Genomic DNA, 17,787 nt, shown 5'->3' with positions numbered 1-17,787 from the left:
ATAGGGGGAACATGCACACTGACATAGGGGAACATGCACAGACATAGGGGAACATGCACACTGACATAGGGGAACATGCACACTGACATAGGGGAACATGCACACTGACATAGGCGGAACATGCACACGGACATAGGGGGAACATGCACACTGACATAGGGGGAACATGCACACTGACATAGGGGAACATGCACACTGACATAGGGGGAACATGCACACTGACATAGGGGGAACATGCACACTGACATAGGGGGAACATGCACACTGACATAGGGGGAACATGCACACGGACATAGGGGGAACATGCACACTGACATAGGGGGAACATGCACACTGACATAGGGGGAACATGCACACTGACATAGGGGGAACATGCACACTGACATAGGGGGAACATGCACACAGACATAGGGGAACATGCACACAGACATAGGGGGAACATGCACACAGACATAGGGGGAACATGCACACAGACATAGGGGGAACATGCACACTGACATAGGGGGAACATGCACACTGACATAGGGGGAACATGCACACTGACATAGGGGGAACATGCACACAGACATAGGGGGAACATGCACACTGACATAGGGGAACATGCACACAGACATAGGGGGAACATGCACACTGACATAGGGGGAACATGCACACAGACATAGGGGGAACATGCACACTGACATAGGGGGAACATGCACACAGACATAGGGGGAACATGCACACAGACATAGGGGGAACATGCACACAGACATAGGGGGAACATGCACACTGACATAGGGGGAACATGCACACAGACATAGGGGGAACATGCACACAGACATAGGGGAACATGCACACAGACATAGGGGAACATGCACACAGACATAGGGGAACATGCACACAGACATGGGGGAAGCATGCACACTGACATAGGGGAACATGCACACTGACATAGGGGGAACATGCACACTGACATAGGGGGAACATGCACACTGACATAGGGGGAACATGCACACTGACATAGGGGGAACATGCACACTGACATAGGGGGAACATGCACACTGACATAGGGGGAACATGCACACTGACGTAGGGGGAACATGCACACAGACATAGGGGGAACATGCACACTGACATAGGGGGAACATGCACACTGACGTAGGGGGAACATGCACACTGACATAGGGGGAACATGCACACTGACGTAGGGGGAACATGCACACTGACGTAGGAGGAACATGCACACTGACGTAGGGGGAACATGCACACTGACGTAGGGGGAACATGCACACTGACGTAGGGGGAACATGCACACTGACGTAGGGGGAACATGCACACTGGGGAACATGCACACTGACATAGCGGGAACATGCACACAGACATAGGGGGAACATGCACACTGACATAGGGGGAACATGCACACTGACATAGGGGGAACATGCACACTGACATAGGGGGAACATGCACACTGACATAGGGGGAACATGCACACTGACATAGGGGGAACATGCACACTGACATAGAGGGAACATGCACACAGACATAGGGGAACATGCACACTGACATAGGGGGAACATGCACACAGACATAGGGGGAACATGCACACTGACATAGGGGGAACATGCACACTGACATAGGGGGAACATGCACACAGACATAGGGGGAACATGCACACTGACGTAGGGGGAACATGCACACTGACGTAGGGGGAACATGCACACTGACGTAGGGGGAACATGCACACTGACGTAGGGGGAACATGCACACAGACATAGGGGGAACATGCACACTGACATAGGGGGAACATGCACACTGACGTAGGGGGAACATGCACACAGACATAGGGGGAACATGCACACTGACGTAGGGGGAACATGCACACTGACGTAGGGGGAACACGCACACTGACGTAGGGGGAACACGCACACAGACGTAGGGGGAACATGCACACTGACATAGGGGGAACATGCACACTGACGTAGGGGGAACATGCACACTGACGTAGGGGGAACATGCACACTGACGTAGGGGGAACATGCACACTGACATAGGGGGAACATGCACACTGACGTAGGGGGAACATGCACACTGACATAGGGGGAACATGCACACGGACGTAGGGGGAACACGCACACAGACGTAGGGGGAACATGCACACGGACATAGGGGGAACATGCACACTGACATAGGGGGAACATGCACACTGACATAGGGGGAACATGCACACTGACATAGGGGGAACATGCACACAGACATAGGGGGAACATGCACACTGACGTAGGGGGAACATGCACACTGACGTAGGGGGAACATGCACACAGACATAGGGGGAACATGCACACTGACGTGGTGGAACATGCACACTGACGTGGTGGAACATGCACACTGACATAGGGGGAACATGTACACGGACGTAGGGGGAACATGCACACTGACATAGGGGGAACATGCACACGGACATAGGGGGAACATGCACACGGACGTGGGGGGAACATGGCCTGGCGTCCATGCTCCTGCAGTACCAGTAAACCTGATTGGTTCAGGTCCTGTACGCTGACCAATCAGCCCTCCTGATTCTAACCATTCCATGTCGATGTCTAACCTCAACCAGCGGTGCAGAGCAGGCCTTTGCTACTAAGCACTGTGTATCTGCAGAGGGGGCCAGGTCCACCTGCTTGTTGTTGTTGACATTTCCTCCGAGCGTTTCCCCTCCTCTGACGTCGATGACAGGGCTCCGAGGAGACGGCCTGAGCATCCCCAACGGATGATGATAGTGTCTCGTGTAAACCAGCTGAATGAGGCTGTGGTGCCTTGCTCTCCTCATGGTGGACACAAACCTGTCCAAACAACATGAGTACAACATTGTCTCTTTGTGTTGTCTCAGCAAGAACACACTGTTCAGGAGTTAGAAGAGAAATGTTCTCGTAAAATTACATTAACTCGTTTAAATTAATCAATTAACTCTTGTTTTCAGAGAGAACCTGTCATTTCACAGAAGTGACATTTCTTTCCGTGTTCATATTGATATAATAATTACACATCAGTGTAAGAAGTTCTCCAGTGGGGCGTCAATATTTTTCACCGAATACCTTGATATTGATATAGCGCCGATTTTTGTAGGGTTAACTTTTGGTGCTTTCACAAAATATTTACATAATGACATTTCTGATAAATCATTAACAGTAGTATGAATATAATGACTATGTGTTTAAATATAAATAATAGAACAGCTAAAACCAGGAAAAGACACGTTTGCTTCATTACGATAACCAAAATCTGAAACCCCGATATTGATACAATGTTGTTGTATTATGTCTCTTGGGTAAAACTACCTGGAGATGATTGTGGGAAGGGTACTGATATGGATGGAGAGATGGAGTGGGCGGGGCTTAACCCCACAGGTGACCGATATGAAACTCGTCACAGCAACAAGGGGCAGGTCATGTGACTTTTTCGCTCCTCGGAATTCAACGAGAGTCGTGCGATGTGAGCTAGTGTGCGTGTGCGTGTGGGTTCTGGATTGCCTGTGTGTGTGTGTGTGTTTTGCAGACTGAGCGTCTGGCTCCCCAGAATGTGACATATAGGTGTGTGAAGTCCTGGAGCCGGAGCCGTCTCAGGCCTGTTTGAACAGTGAGGCCCACTGTCTCTCTATCTATCTATCCATCTCTCTCTCTCTCTCTCTCTCTATCTCTCTGTCTCTCTCTCTCCTCCACCCATCCTCACACAGACAGCACCATCCAGCTGCAGACCGGCACATGCACCCAACTCATCATCAGTCAGTTCCTAACAGGACACATTGAACACAAGAATGCAACATGATAATAATGCTCATAACTTTTAGAAAACTGCCATGAGATGAACATATTATTGTAATTATTGGGTTGAGTCTAGGTTCAAGAAGTTTAGGTTACGGTCATGGTTTAGGTTAAAGGTCTTCATCCTCGTGGTTACAATCAAACTATTAACCGTTGCTGTTTAGGGTTCAAAGTTGTAAACAGGATATGATCGACGGTCTCCCCTGATGTCATTATCTGCTGCTCAATTAAAACAATAACAAAAGATGGAGTTTGGTGCACTGACAACATGGGATCATAGGAGTTATTGTTGTCACTGCGGCCACTTTCTCTCCTCTCTTGTCATCGCTCTGAAGGTTTTGACCGCAGAGGTCTCCTCTGAATCGATAAAAACACTGAATACAGCGGTTTCACGTTCGAAATTCGTGAAAATAGGGGCTAACGAGTGTATAAAAGGTACATTTATGGCTACTGGCAGACGACCACAATGCTGCTGAAGACGGATCTGACGGTACTGACAGGACCAGATGAAACGCACCGTGACCTGGAATGAAATGATAGATTTCTCTGAGTCTCAATTCAACAACATATACTGCACAGGTCCAGTATTTAGACTTTTTACACACCTTTACAGATGTTCTGTTGAATCATTGACGTTTTCATCATTTGACTTGAGACCAATAAAGGGCTTTATCACGTACACAGATGTTGTTTTGGGGCACTCGATGGTGGGGCAGAACACATTGTAGTCTAACAGCCCCGCTCACGAGGCCAGCCGCTCGGTTCGAGAAGCCCCTCCAGCAGTATCATCTGCTGACAGAGAGTTGCATGCTGGGAGAACGTCTCGTCCGCCGCTCTGATGTCAAGTTCAAGCCCAGCAGCGAGTGCTGAACACTTCCACTCTGTTGATTTGTGGTCCTGACAGGACATTTACAGTGGTGGGGAAATGAAAAGGTTCCCCCTCTCGTGTTGGGGAGTTGAGAGCAGAAGATGGATAGCAGTGCAGTCCAGCTGTGCCCCGCCCACATAATTTGGCTGTGCATCAGCCCCCCGGGCTTCATAAATCCCAGAGCGGGGATCAGCGCTGAGGGGAGCTGAGAGACACAGAGCAGGCAGAGCACATCGATCAGGATCCATCACCCGGGCAGTGGGCAGGAGGACACACACTCCTCACATACACCTCACACACACTCCTCACACAAACTGCTCACACACACACAGTCTGGGTGAGAATGATGCAGCCATGAAGCATATACTTCTATACAACCAGAGGAGTCACCCCCTGGTGGTCAGGAGAGAGAATGCAGCTTCAACACATGAAGCTAGACCCAGTCCACGATGTGCAGGACTCGTAGGACGAATGTCGAGTGACATCAGATCTCTGAGGGTGAAACACACATTCTGAAGCACAAGTGGCCAACACTTCAGCTTCAAGGCCGACAGGCTCGTTTGTTTGGGAAAATATCTCCATTCACTTTAAGGGTTTGTCTCAATTACCAAAGATACATGTTCTGTCCTCCCTCTGACGGTGAAGTGTTGGTCTTATTATTCCAGGTTGTGAGACATCGGTCCCTGTAGATAGGGAGGTGAATGGAATGATGTTTTCTGTCCACATAGCACTGAAAACCGCCTTTTAACCGCAATGTGTCCAATGTCACCATTACTCTGAGTAATCAACAGCCTATCAACAGTTTTTCTTGGAACACTTTTTTGACTGAACAAATAGTTCCTAAGAAAATGATGATAATTGAAAATGTTGTTCCCAAACAACAAGCCGAAATTGTCAGTTACATTTTCGACGGTTCTCGTTTGCTTTTGACGTTGTGCAGAAACGTTACTCATCAAAGTCCTCTGAGGCAAGAGGTTGAGCTGGACCGGTCCAACACAGGACTTTCACCAAGGAGACGGACGTCCATGTCAAGCCTGAACCCAGAAGTCACATTTGACAGCCTGTGCTGTGGATTATCCATCTATAGGTACATAGATTATTTTAAACTTTTAAGAAGAAATCTGGAATACTATCTGCATGGCTAGATACCACCACCTCGCCCTTTAATACAATCCATTTTTTTTTTTAGTCTGACAGTCAGAAAGCAAAGAGGCAGACAGAAAATGAGTGAACGATGGTGGAAGACCGTTTGGACTTTAACTTGAAATGGGATGTTGCAGTAAACTGGCCATCTTCCTAAACCCCTTGGCCACAAATGCTTCCGTCTATACGCCTCTGAAGCTAATCGCCAGGCCGCAGCCTATCCCAGCATGCACTTGGTCTGCTGCATGTATTTGGACCTGAAAGGCAGCTCCAGCTGGAAGGTGACTGTGCTTTATAACCGTGGTAACAGCACAGAGAGGCTGCAGCGGCTCTCTGAGTTAGCAAATCAATATCTCCTGCTGTGTGTGTGTGTGTGTGTGTGTGTGTGTGTGTGTGTGTGTGTGTGTGTGTGTGTGTGTGTGTGTGTGTGTGTGTGTGTGTGTGTGTGTGTGTGTGTGTGTGTGTGTGTGTGTGTGTGTGTGTGTGTGTGTGTGTGTGTGTGCGTGTGTGTGTGTGTCCACTCCGGTGGCATGTGTAATCCCAGTGGGGTGAGCAGACAGCAGTATAATTGCTGGCGTTTAGTAGTTCACCAAACATGGTAGTTAGCGGCAGGATAAGTGCCACAGTGTCAGGTGGTCTCGTCTAATGTGCCACTGAATTACTCTGGAGAGATAGACAGCTTTCTCTCTCTCTCTCTCTCTCTCTCTCTCCAGGGGATGTGCCCCGTCATGCCTATCTATCACGATCATTTCCATATAAAGTATGTAGGGCATGTTTAAAACCCAGCGGTCCGATAAATAGCCCTTTATCTGCGTTGACAGACGAGTCGGTTCAGCCTCTCACGATGACAGACAGGCCGAGGAGGCGGGACATCACGGGGCTCTGTGGGCGAGAGAGAGAGAGGAGGAAGATTCTTTTCTTTCTTTTTTAACCCTCTCCAGATGTTCGATTAGAAGGTGCACGCTGGAGGAAGGATAAGTTAGTGTGTGTTTGTGGGTGTGGGGGGTCTGGTTCTGTCAGTTAATTAACACACATTGAGGTCGCGTGTCAGTCTATGTTTTTGTATACTTACGAGCTCCTTGCAGGCTGGATGCGTGTGCTTGTGGTCGCATGTGGATAGCGTGTGGATAGCGTGTGGTCGGCGCACTGTGATGTGCAGCACGCAGTGTGTATTGCCACCTGAGACACGTTCCCACTGGCCTGCATTCCTCCTCTACCTGGAAGGACACACACACACATCAGATCAAACTAAGACAGGGATTCGATCACATCCTCCTGGAAGCTAATAGCCTGATAACAAAGGAACGTCATTAACACTTTATGTGCCTAAACATGCAATGTGTTACAGTGGTCAGCACATTATTATTATATTATGAGGAGTTTGGTTGGGTCAATTCTTCAGTCAGGAGTGTTGAGCCATTGCAGAAGAAGAGGCCATATCAAGAGGACAATCCCCTCTTATCACTGGAAAACAAAGATGAAAACATGATGGAAATATGACAAGTGGTTGTTTATACATGGAAATATTAGTTGTTGTACATTACATTGTTTTAAATCATAGACTGTAAGTGGACGTAAGTGTCCTGACATCATGTTTTTGAAAGTTCAACGTTTTGAAGAGTGTCAACCCTGTCAATCACCTTGTAGCCCCGCCCCTAAAGCATCCCCTGCTTTAGGGGATGACCATCATTTACTAAATGTACATCATGCTGTCTTGAATGAGACTTGAAACTAGAGATTGAGACATAAATTCATGTTTACAATGTTTACTGAGGGAATAAATCAAGAGAGATGTAGTCATTTATATAGACTTCTATACAACCAGAGGAGTCGCCCACTGGTGGTCAGTCGAGATAATGCAGCTTTAAGACATGAAGCATATACTTCTATACAACCGGAGGAGTCGTCCACTGGTGGTCAGTAGAGAGAATGCAGCTTTAAGACATGAAGCATAGACTTCTATACAACCGGAGGAGTCGCCCCCTGGTGGTCAGAGAGAGAATGCAGCTTTAACACATGAAGCCTGTACTTCTATTTAACCAGAGGAGTCGCCCCCTGGTGGTCAGAGAGAGAATGCAGCTTTAAGACATTCAATTCAATTCAGTTAATTTGTATAGCCCAATTTCACAAATTACAAATTTGTCTCAGAGTGCTTTACAATCTGTACACATAGACATCCCTGCCCCAAAACCTCGCATCGGATCAGGAAAAACTCCCAAATAACCCTTCAGGGGGAAAAAAAGGGAAGAAACCTTCAGGAGAGCAACAGAGGAGGATCCCTCTCCAGGATGGACAGGTGCAATAGATGTAATGTGTACAGAAGGACAGATTTAGAGTTAAAATACATTCAATGAATGTGACAGAGTGTATGACATGAAGCATAGACTTCTATACAACCGGAGGAGTCGCCCCCTGGTGGTCAGAGAGAGAATGCAAGTTTCACATTGGCTTCACTTTTCAGACCCAAATGTTGTTGCATGGTTTTAATATGTCATGTTTGGTGTGATGATGCTTCTGTGTGTTTCCCTTTGAGGTTCTTGGGGGTTTCTGTTGCCCAGTGAGGACTCACAGATTAGCGCCCACATTGGGCACTAATCGAGTCGTAAAGCTGCGGCCTCCATCACCTCACAGGACTGCAGCCCGGAGCGCTGGCTGTTTTTATTGTTGTGTAAAACTGAGAGTTTCCCTCTGCCCACATGCCCCCGCAGAGTGTTTGTTATTAAACTGAATCAAGTGCTGATGTCGTTTAATACCTGAATAAATACACGCCACCCACCGGCCTGATACTCGTCCTCTCTTCTGGCATGACCCAGCTTCTTAGGAAAACCAGATCCCCCCGTCCTCTGCCCTTATTTGTTTGTAGAGGTTCGGGTTTCTGCAAATGTATTCCGTTTAAATTTATTTTTTAATCCAAATATTTGGTGAAACTATATTTGGTAAAAACCCTTCAGTGTGTGCAGCTCGTGCCCTGGAGTTATGAGGAGCACATTCCTGCAAGTCTCAGTGACAATGCAAGAGTTCTATCCCTGGTTGGTTTGTTCCCTCTCAGTCTTTCTCTGAGGAACAAGCCTCTTACATAATGGCCTGACCCTGGGCTTGACCTGTAGAGTGCAGGGGTCAGAGGTCAGGAGTTAGGGCTAGTCACTCCACCGGCCGGTTTAGGCTTCAGCGCTGATCAATCAGGTCTTTATCAGGCAGCTGTTCCCGGCAGCAGCATCTCGGTCCCTTCTGGAGTCGGGTTTCTCATTCCACACACTGGACTCCTCAAACACGGCCCCGAGGCTTAGAGAGCACCAGGCAGGGGGGGTGGAGGACTTGTTTCATTTGGCCCCGGTGGTCTTCCTCCTCAGCCAGAGCAGTGTGTGTGTGTGTGTGTGTGTATGAAGAGTTCACATCCACAACATCTACCCTGGAAGAAGAGTGAATCTCCTCAAGGTCACCGCTCCACTACCAGAGGTTCTCTTCAGGTTCTCGTGGTGTAGGAGGCCTGTCATTTGGATTACTGAGATATTGCTTTAAGAAGTGCCCGGATACATTTTATTACGTAATGTCACATGGAGCAAACCTTTTAGCCCGATGACTTTGTTCACACCTGGCATCAACATGGGTCTCGGCTGACCCGATCACAGGTGGTGGTCTCTGGCCACATTCTTTGAGCAGTGTGTCCATGGATGAGTCCTGGTCCACATGGAGGACCGCCTACTCAGATGACCTCTATTCATTCCCTTGAATCAAATGGCGTAAGCTATTGGTCCACAAGTGCTGAAAACAGGGCTCAGAGAGAGATATCATGAGTGCGTCAAACATTTTTTGGCAATTCTCTGTTCCCTGGAACAAGCCCAGGAATACACACAGTCGGTCCTGTTTAGACTTCTTCTTCTTTTAATTTCCGGTGGCCTGGTGCACGGGAAGCGCATCGCTGCCCCCTGCAGGGTGGAAACAACAGCACAAATGGAAATGATGGACGTGATTATTTACATGTAGAGCGAGGAAGTGAAATCTGATCCCAAGTGCCATATATTATCACACCGGGTGGGAACTGCAGTTCCTTAACTGGCCACTGCAAACTTCAGAAACCTCTGGCCGTTACAAGACATTGAACTTTCTTTGATAGTATTACCGTTGAACTTCTTAGCCAACGCTTATAAGAGCGTTTACATCCACCTTTTTTTATGTGCATTTTGAGTTCGGAGAATCGAAGAGTGTAAATCTGAGAGAGAAAAATGCTGTAATATTGCAAAAAGCCTTTACGCTTAGATAGAAACATTTGTGTTTTAATACAAAATAAAATAGGACAAAGTGCAATGACTTTAATGTCACTCAAGTTGAAAACATCCGATCTGTGTGTCGCCTTCCTCAAAGTTCTACATGAAACTAACAGAAATGTCATATTTTGGTTGTTTTTTCACATTTGCCTTTTTATTTCGAAATTTCATTGCGTCCTCTTCTTCTGCAATTGTTTAATGGCACCCAATTTGGATTATTAGCACCAACCACTATTTATGTCGACGCTTACAACTCAACAGGAGTGGGACCAGTCCGACCTGACTGGTCAACTCTCTCCTGGCTGGTCTCTAGTTTTCATTTCACATTTCTATGTATTTCATATTAGATAAAATAATGTCAATAAAGGTCTACATGTAGAACGGGGTTAATACAATATGCAGTTAGAACATGTTCTTAAATCATGTTCTTATAATCTTACAACCTTTCATGAACAATGTTCATCGCTCATGAAAGGTTGTAAGATGGAAAGTTTAAAAAAAAACATTACTTGGAAATGATTGGCACTAGAGCGTGTTTTATTTCTTTAATTTGGTCGTTAAAATGCTCTTAAATCCAGCTTTAAAAAGGCCATAAAACTCTGAAACCTGCACATGCAGTCTGTCAGAGACCCGAAGAGCCCGTCTCAGCTGTGAGATAATCAGGGGGGAAGTATTGATCCAAGATATTGATCATCTAGAGTAAATGGCAGAAATGGATCCCAGGAGACTTCCTGTGTGTGTGTTTGTGAGACATAACATCACCACCACGTGTACGCGTGTGTGTGTATGTGTGCATGCTTTGTACTCTTTTGTGTAAAAAAAAAAAAAAAAAAAAGAGACAATTGAAGCTCCTCCCCCTCAGTCCATGTGGTACCATGTGAAGCACTAATGAGTTCATTAGCAGCGTCCTCATTACCAGACGCCCCAGGCCAGATGGCTTCTGGCTCCCCAGATGTTTGTGCATGATGACATCACACTGCCCATTCATATGCACATACACACAGATTTGATTCATGCTCTCATACGGAGAAAGGGTTGTAGCAAATCTATATGTGTAGTAGCCGTGCTCGTGGCTATGTTTAATCCACTCAAACATCTCAACCACTATGGGATGGATTCCCATGACATTTATCTCAGAGGTTAAATCCCGATGACTTCCCCTGAATTTTCATCTGCCACCAACAAACACTCAAAATCAGCTGCTGCATTTTGACTCTGTAACTTCTCGTCTAATTGATCCAATACTTCCACATGTATGACCTGTAATGACTGACTTTCAGTCAGTGTCACCGTCAGCCTGGTTTAGTTTAGTTTATTAACTGGTTCCTCGTTAGCGGCTGATAATCTTAGGGTCCACAGAAAGGACAACATGTAATACAGCATGTAATACAACATGTAATACAGCATGTAATACAACATGTAATACAGCATGTAATACAGCATGTAATACAACATGTAATACAGCATGTAATACAGCATGTAATACAGCATGTAATACATCATGTAATACAACATGTAATACAACATGTAATACATGTAATACAGCATGTAATACATCATGTAATACAGCATGTAATACAGCATGTAATACAACATGTAATACAGCATGTAATACAACATGTAATACAGCATGTAATACAGCATGTAATACAGCATGTAATACAGCATGTAATACATCATGTAATACAGCATGTAATACATCATGTAATACAACATGTAATACAACATGTAATACATGTAATACAGCATGTAATACAACATGTAATACAGCATGTAATACAACATGTAATACAGCATGTAATACAGCATGTAATACAACATGTAATACAGCATGTAATACAACATGTAATACAGCATGTAATACAACATGTAATACAACATGTAATACATCATGTAATACAACATGTAATACAGCATGTAATACAACATGTAATACAGCATGTAATACAGCATGTAATACAGCATGTAATACATCATGTAATACAACATGTAATACAACATGTAATACATGTAATACAGCATGTAATACAACATGTAATACAGCATGTAATACAGCATGTAATACAACATGTAATACAGCATGTAATACAACATGTAATACAGCATGTAATACAGCATGTAATACAACATGTAATACAGCATGTAATACAACATGTAACACAGCATGTAATACATCATGTAATACAACATGTAATACAGCATGTAATACAGCATGTAATACAGCATGTAATACAGCATGTAATACATCATGTAATACAACATGTAATACAACATGTAATACAGCATGTAATACAACATGTAATACAGCATGTAATACAACATGTAATACAGCATGTAATACAGCATGTAATACAACATGTAATACAGCATGTAATACAACATGTAATACAGCATGTAATACAACATGTAATGCAGCATGTAATACAACATGTAATGCAGCATGTAATACAACATGTAATACAGCATGTAATACATGTAATACAACATGTAATACAGCATGTAATACAACATGTAATACAACATGTAATACAACATGTATTACAACATGTAATACAGCATGTAATACAACATGTATTACAACATGTAATACAGCATGTAATACAACATGGAATACATACAAACATTTAAGAAGAAATTATTTAAGTATGGTTTCCTGTGGATCTCCTCACACAATGTCTCTACAAAACAAGTATCCACTACGTGATCTTCTTCTTCTTCTTCCTCCTCGTCCTCGTCCTCTTGGCAAACCAGCTAGAGGTGCTAGCTCCACCAACTGGACTCTAAAGTGTCGACTGACTGCTGAGGCATTATCCTCAAAGGCATCTCCTGGATCTCACCTACATTGTACTTCATTTGTTCTTTGCTTTGGACAAAAACATCTGATGAATATTGTGCTGATAAGCCACTAGTAGCGTGTTAATGTGACACAACGTCGATGGTTACAGTGGTAAACGTTGATGAAAGCCTTGTTGATGGAAGTTAAACTGACATGTTCAGTACTCCCACCGTTCATTCTCTCTCTCCACTCCCTGAACATTATCATTTCAAGATGTGCGGAGGCTTAATGTATTTATTTAAGCTCAAAGCTTATTTAAGCTCCATTAAAGGTAATTATAGATCCAGTTATGAGACTCAGCCATCCCCAGAGTGGCCGTTAAGTGTGGGTAGCTGCGGCCGCTTTGCCACAATAATTACCAAGCTGTTTCTGTCTGCATCGGCAGACAGGGGTTTGGTATCCACTGTTTCTGCATTGGCGTTAGAGCGGAGACGTAGTGGGCAGAGGGGGAATGTTGTGGACTTGCCAAAATTTCTTCTTTGGCATCTCTTCTCATCTGATTCTTTTCAAAAATCACAAAATGGGGGAGAAGATCAACTTAAAATGTCTTGAAGTCCGGGAGTTAACCATGGTGGGAGAAGAAAAAGCCAGCCCTCCTGCTGTGTCACAGATAGAGATCAGCCCTACCAGCTACTGTCAGAAGATGACCGTGACTCATTGGTGCTGCAGGTTAGACGTGAGACACCAGAGTATTGGGATCAAATTAAAAACAAGAAGGAGTCAGATCGGAAGAAAAGCACCAAGTCAAGAGGAGGTCATAGACTGGCAGTCGAGAGTAGATCTAAAGGCTTCATCTCTGATACGACGTCACATTTCGGGACGTTAGACGGACACTGAAGTGTACTTGAACACCCTTACCTTTACCTTACATGAGCGGCTGTAGCTCAGTGGGGTAAGGGGGTCGTCCTGCAACACCAAGGTCGTCGGTTCGATCCCCGCTCTCCACATTAGTTGCAAGTCTAAGTGTCCATGAGCAAGGCACTGAACCCCCAGTTGCTCCCCGGGCGCATCTCTGCAGCCCACTGCTCCTTAATAACTAAGGATGGGTTAAATGCAGAGAATACATTTTGTTGCCTGTGTACCTGTACTCTGTGCAATGACAATAGATTGAATCCAATAACTTGAACACACGTACCTTTACTTGAACAAGACGATAATCAAATGGCAATCTTCAAATCTTGCAGGTTATGTCGCAGTCCTGCTCATCAACCAGTGAACGGAGAGCACAAGTTCAAACATGTAAGATCAAATTAAATTACGAGTAATCACAAAGCAACTACCCATATTTATGAGTTTATCCTCATTAATTAATTGGAGGTTGCAATTGGAATATCTGGAAACTTGGGGCAATATACGGCTCAGCCTAGATACGGTGGTTGGATAAGATATAATAGAGCTTTAATGCTCTGCAAAATCCCTGAAAATGATTTCTTGAATTTTGTCAAAAATGTCCACATGGACATCTCAAGAAATAACTGATTTGAATTTGGTTGTCAACAGTGACCGTGACCTTTGGTCCATCCCATTCTCATGAACATGATGGAACTTCATTACCACTGGCACAGACATCCACTTGGACCCAACAACACTTTATTTCCAAAAGGTCAAAGGTCAACTTCACTGTGACATCTTCATACTCAACTCGTCTTTGGCGACTGTCTCGACCTTCTGTGACGCCGGGTTGAAGATGTGTGTAAAGGATCCGAGGCTTAGAGTTCTAACTCCTTTGTGACTCTGTTTGTACACCAGAACAATTTGACTGGACATCAGAGGCCATTCTAGTTCCTTGTGCTTCTCTATCTTATCTCCTCTATCTCCCTCCTCCATCTGCTCCCCCTCTTCATTGTATGTCTATGTGGTGTCTTGCTGGGTTTATTCCCCAGATCAAGGGTTTAGGTGTTAATCCCTCACAGTTTTCATCACTAACAGCACCAATCAAAAAGGGTTTAGCCCGTGTAATCTGCCAGACGGTTGTCCCCTCTCCTCATCCTGCTCAACCTTCACCCTCTACACATTGGACATCTTTACAGCCTCGAGAAACAAAGTGTTTTCCAGCGACAAATGGAATAATAATCTTATCTGGATCGGGAACGCTTTCTATGAAAGACAGATAAGAAGGCAGCAACATGTATTTATGGGACAAAGCCAGCAGTTTGGGTTCATCTGAGGGCGACGTAGCTGGATGGTCGGGGTTAGCATATGGCCCTGAACGCCTCGGGGTCTTTTACATCTGCCGTATTATCATTTTACAACATTTGCCTCTGGATGTCGGTGTCACACCTGGACTAGTACCTACATTTCTTTTACATTACATTACATGTCATTTAGCAGACGCTTTTATCCAAAGCGACTTACAATAAGTGCATTTAACCTAGAGTACAAACTAAGAACAACAAGAATACAGAAAGTTTTACGATGGGAACAACATGGATGTTGTTATCAGCATTGTCACACCTTCTCAATTATTTAAATATAATTCTTCAAACCAAACTAGAGTGGTTTTCACTGAGTTTGTTTGGGGTGCAAAACATTTCATGATGACTACACGTTAGGTATGGATCAGTCTGAAAGGAGGACAACAAACCGGTATCACCGCTTCATTGTCGGCAGGATCAAGATGTAGAACAAGTGCTTCTAATGATGCCTCCCTGAAATCTTTTGCTTACCCCTAATTTCTTTCTTTTCCTATTTTTTCCTTGAAACATAAAATCGATCAGGTCTTTCTGCTCTTTAAACTTACTAAACTTACCAAAGAGGAACAATTGCCTGGACAAAACTGTCATATGACAAACATTATGAGAAAAATAAAACCTGTTTCTACACAATTACAGTTGTATATCATTAATTTGTTTTTGCCAAATATGTTTTGCAGAAACAAAATTGCCATTTTTGTTCACAAGCAACATTTTCTTTTTATTTGATCACGATCCAACATTGACAAAGCGCCAAACCAGAACCACAACGAGTAAAACGATGCTTCAGTTGATATAAGCAGATATTTTCAGAGAAATCTAAATGACATATGTTCTCAGTAAACATTGTGCAAGTATGTCTAGTACCAACGTATAAAGAGGTCACAGTCCCCCTGTTCCTGGCCATCGGCCACCCTCCACTAACAGGTCTCTCCTAGCAGACTCCATTAGTTCCAGCTAACTAGCGTATCGTGGGGTAAGACAGGGATCCCTATGAGCAAGCTCCGCCTCCAAAGACTCATCCATGCTGCTAAACCATAAACACACAACATGTACCATTTTAGTTCACACATCATAATGTAACATGCAGCCTAATTTGGAAAAGTCAGTAAAAGGAGAGATTGAAGGAGAGAGAAATAAACATTGAAGACCCCAGGACTACATGGCGGTGCTCATTCGGTCTACAGTACCGAGTCGGTATCACGGGTTCACGGTTCTAGTCTTGTGCTCTTTCTGTTTCTCCACCCAGACATCGACGAATGCCAGGAGAACAACGGCGGCTGCGATCACTTCTGCAGGAACACGGTGGGCTCCTTCGATTGCAGCTGCCAGAAAGGCCACAAGCTGCTCACCGACGAGCGCACATGCCAAGGTCAGCTGTCAATCTCACTGCGTTACCCTGCGGTCACGTCTAAACACACCCAGATGCAATCATTATGCGGCGTTCACACTCGCGTGAGTTTACTCGCTTCACTTTTTGTGGCTTTTTGCTTCAATCGCTTCATTCGTGCCTTAGAGGGGGCGGGGCTTATCTCTGTGGCTTTACTCCGTGGAAACCGTTATCATTTCCACCATCCACCATGGAAGAACTAACCACTAGCTCTGCTTTATACTTGTGGAGGACATCCCACAAAGGACGGAACGTCCAACGTCCTCGTGTTTGGGTTCATAACATTAATATCATATATATTGTTTTATAAATAACATCACCCGTAGGCTCACACAGCTCGGTGACTTTCACCGACTACATCTGAATAACTGCCTCTTCTTCCAGCTCCACTGGAGGAGCAGCAGCAGGTAGATTCACCAACGGCGCGTTTCTTCATGAACGTATAGAACATTGTCTTCACTTGGTCGTCATCTTCTCCACTTAATGCTTAAAGGCCTCCTGTTGCAACAGGGCATTTGTTCATCCTAAGGCAGATTCTAGAAAAAACGTAAATACATTTTGTGAAAAACAAAACCCAGAGGCATCTCGGCCCAAAACCGCCTGCAGTGCACACGCGCGTGCTTCTAAATATCAGCACTTTCACTTTCAAACCTCCTCATGGTGACTCACAGAGGATCGCACCAGCCAAACTAACATGTAGGCTACTTCATATCCGTTCCTCTTACCAGCTGCAGAGCTCCGTTTATGTATGAACTCTAAGTCCCCGCGCGATGCCGGAATATTTACCAAGCCGACATCCAGAGCCTGAACAACTTCCTCCGCATGACAAACTCCATTATGACGTGTCGTATTTTTAGCCCCTGTAAAGCCTCGCGGAGCAGCCTGAAATAAATCAGGTGAGCCTCCGTTCCTGATAGGTTAATAATATCCAGTGCTGGAACCAGCATTCATAAACACACACACAGACACACATCCCAGGTCCAGTGATGTTTTTCCAGACTGGTTTATTACAATGAAGTCCTGTCCTAGTTTAGTGTGGACCTGGTGTATTTGTTGGCTGCACTGTCCAGTGTGATTAATAGGAAGGCCTCTTTAGTCTGCGGTGAGTGGCCTGTGTTTCTCCATAAATGATTCATTGAGATTCCATATCTGTAAACCACCCGGGAGCTCTCGCTGGGCTGCATTCGATCATGACTGCATCAGGTCGTCCAACACAGCAGCAGGTGTGTGAGGTTAAATAAACCCTCAGATGCGTTTGATCGTTACGCAAAACACAAAGGAATTTTGCAATGTTTTAAT

The 17,787-nt window shown here is 44.9% G+C and overlaps 1 protein-coding gene and 1 long non-coding RNA gene across 3 annotated transcripts in view; one reads left to right on the top strand and one right to left on the bottom strand.

The window, feature by feature from the left end:
* Nucleotides 1-17,787, top strand: part of scube1 (signal peptide, CUB domain, EGF-like 1) — a 106,484-nt gene that overhangs the window by 77,149 nt on the left and 11,548 nt on the right. For both annotated transcript variants that reach the window (XM_056424977.1, XM_056424976.1), the window contains one exon: nucleotides 16,348-16,470. In XM_056424977.1, the coding sequence (XP_056280952.1) occupies nucleotides 16,348-16,470 (123 nt within the window). The remainder of the gene's footprint in view (nucleotides 1-16,347; nucleotides 16,471-17,787) is intronic.
* Nucleotides 6,311-17,378, bottom strand: LOC130200588 (uncharacterized). The gene is made up of 3 exons (XR_008833039.1): nucleotides 17,214-17,378; nucleotides 6,878-9,731; nucleotides 6,311-6,687 (listed from the first exon to the last, which is right to left on the bottom strand). It is a non-coding gene; the product is annotated as an uncharacterized LOC130200588 (long non-coding RNA).

This window comes from Pseudoliparis swirei, chromosome 10 (assembly GCF_029220125.1).
Source record: "Pseudoliparis swirei isolate HS2019 ecotype Mariana Trench chromosome 10, NWPU_hadal_v1, whole genome shotgun sequence".
NCBI classification, from domain to species: Eukaryota; Metazoa; Chordata; class Actinopteri; order Perciformes; family Liparidae; genus Pseudoliparis; species Pseudoliparis swirei.
This window is presented reverse-complemented; position numbering and strand designations above follow the sequence as displayed.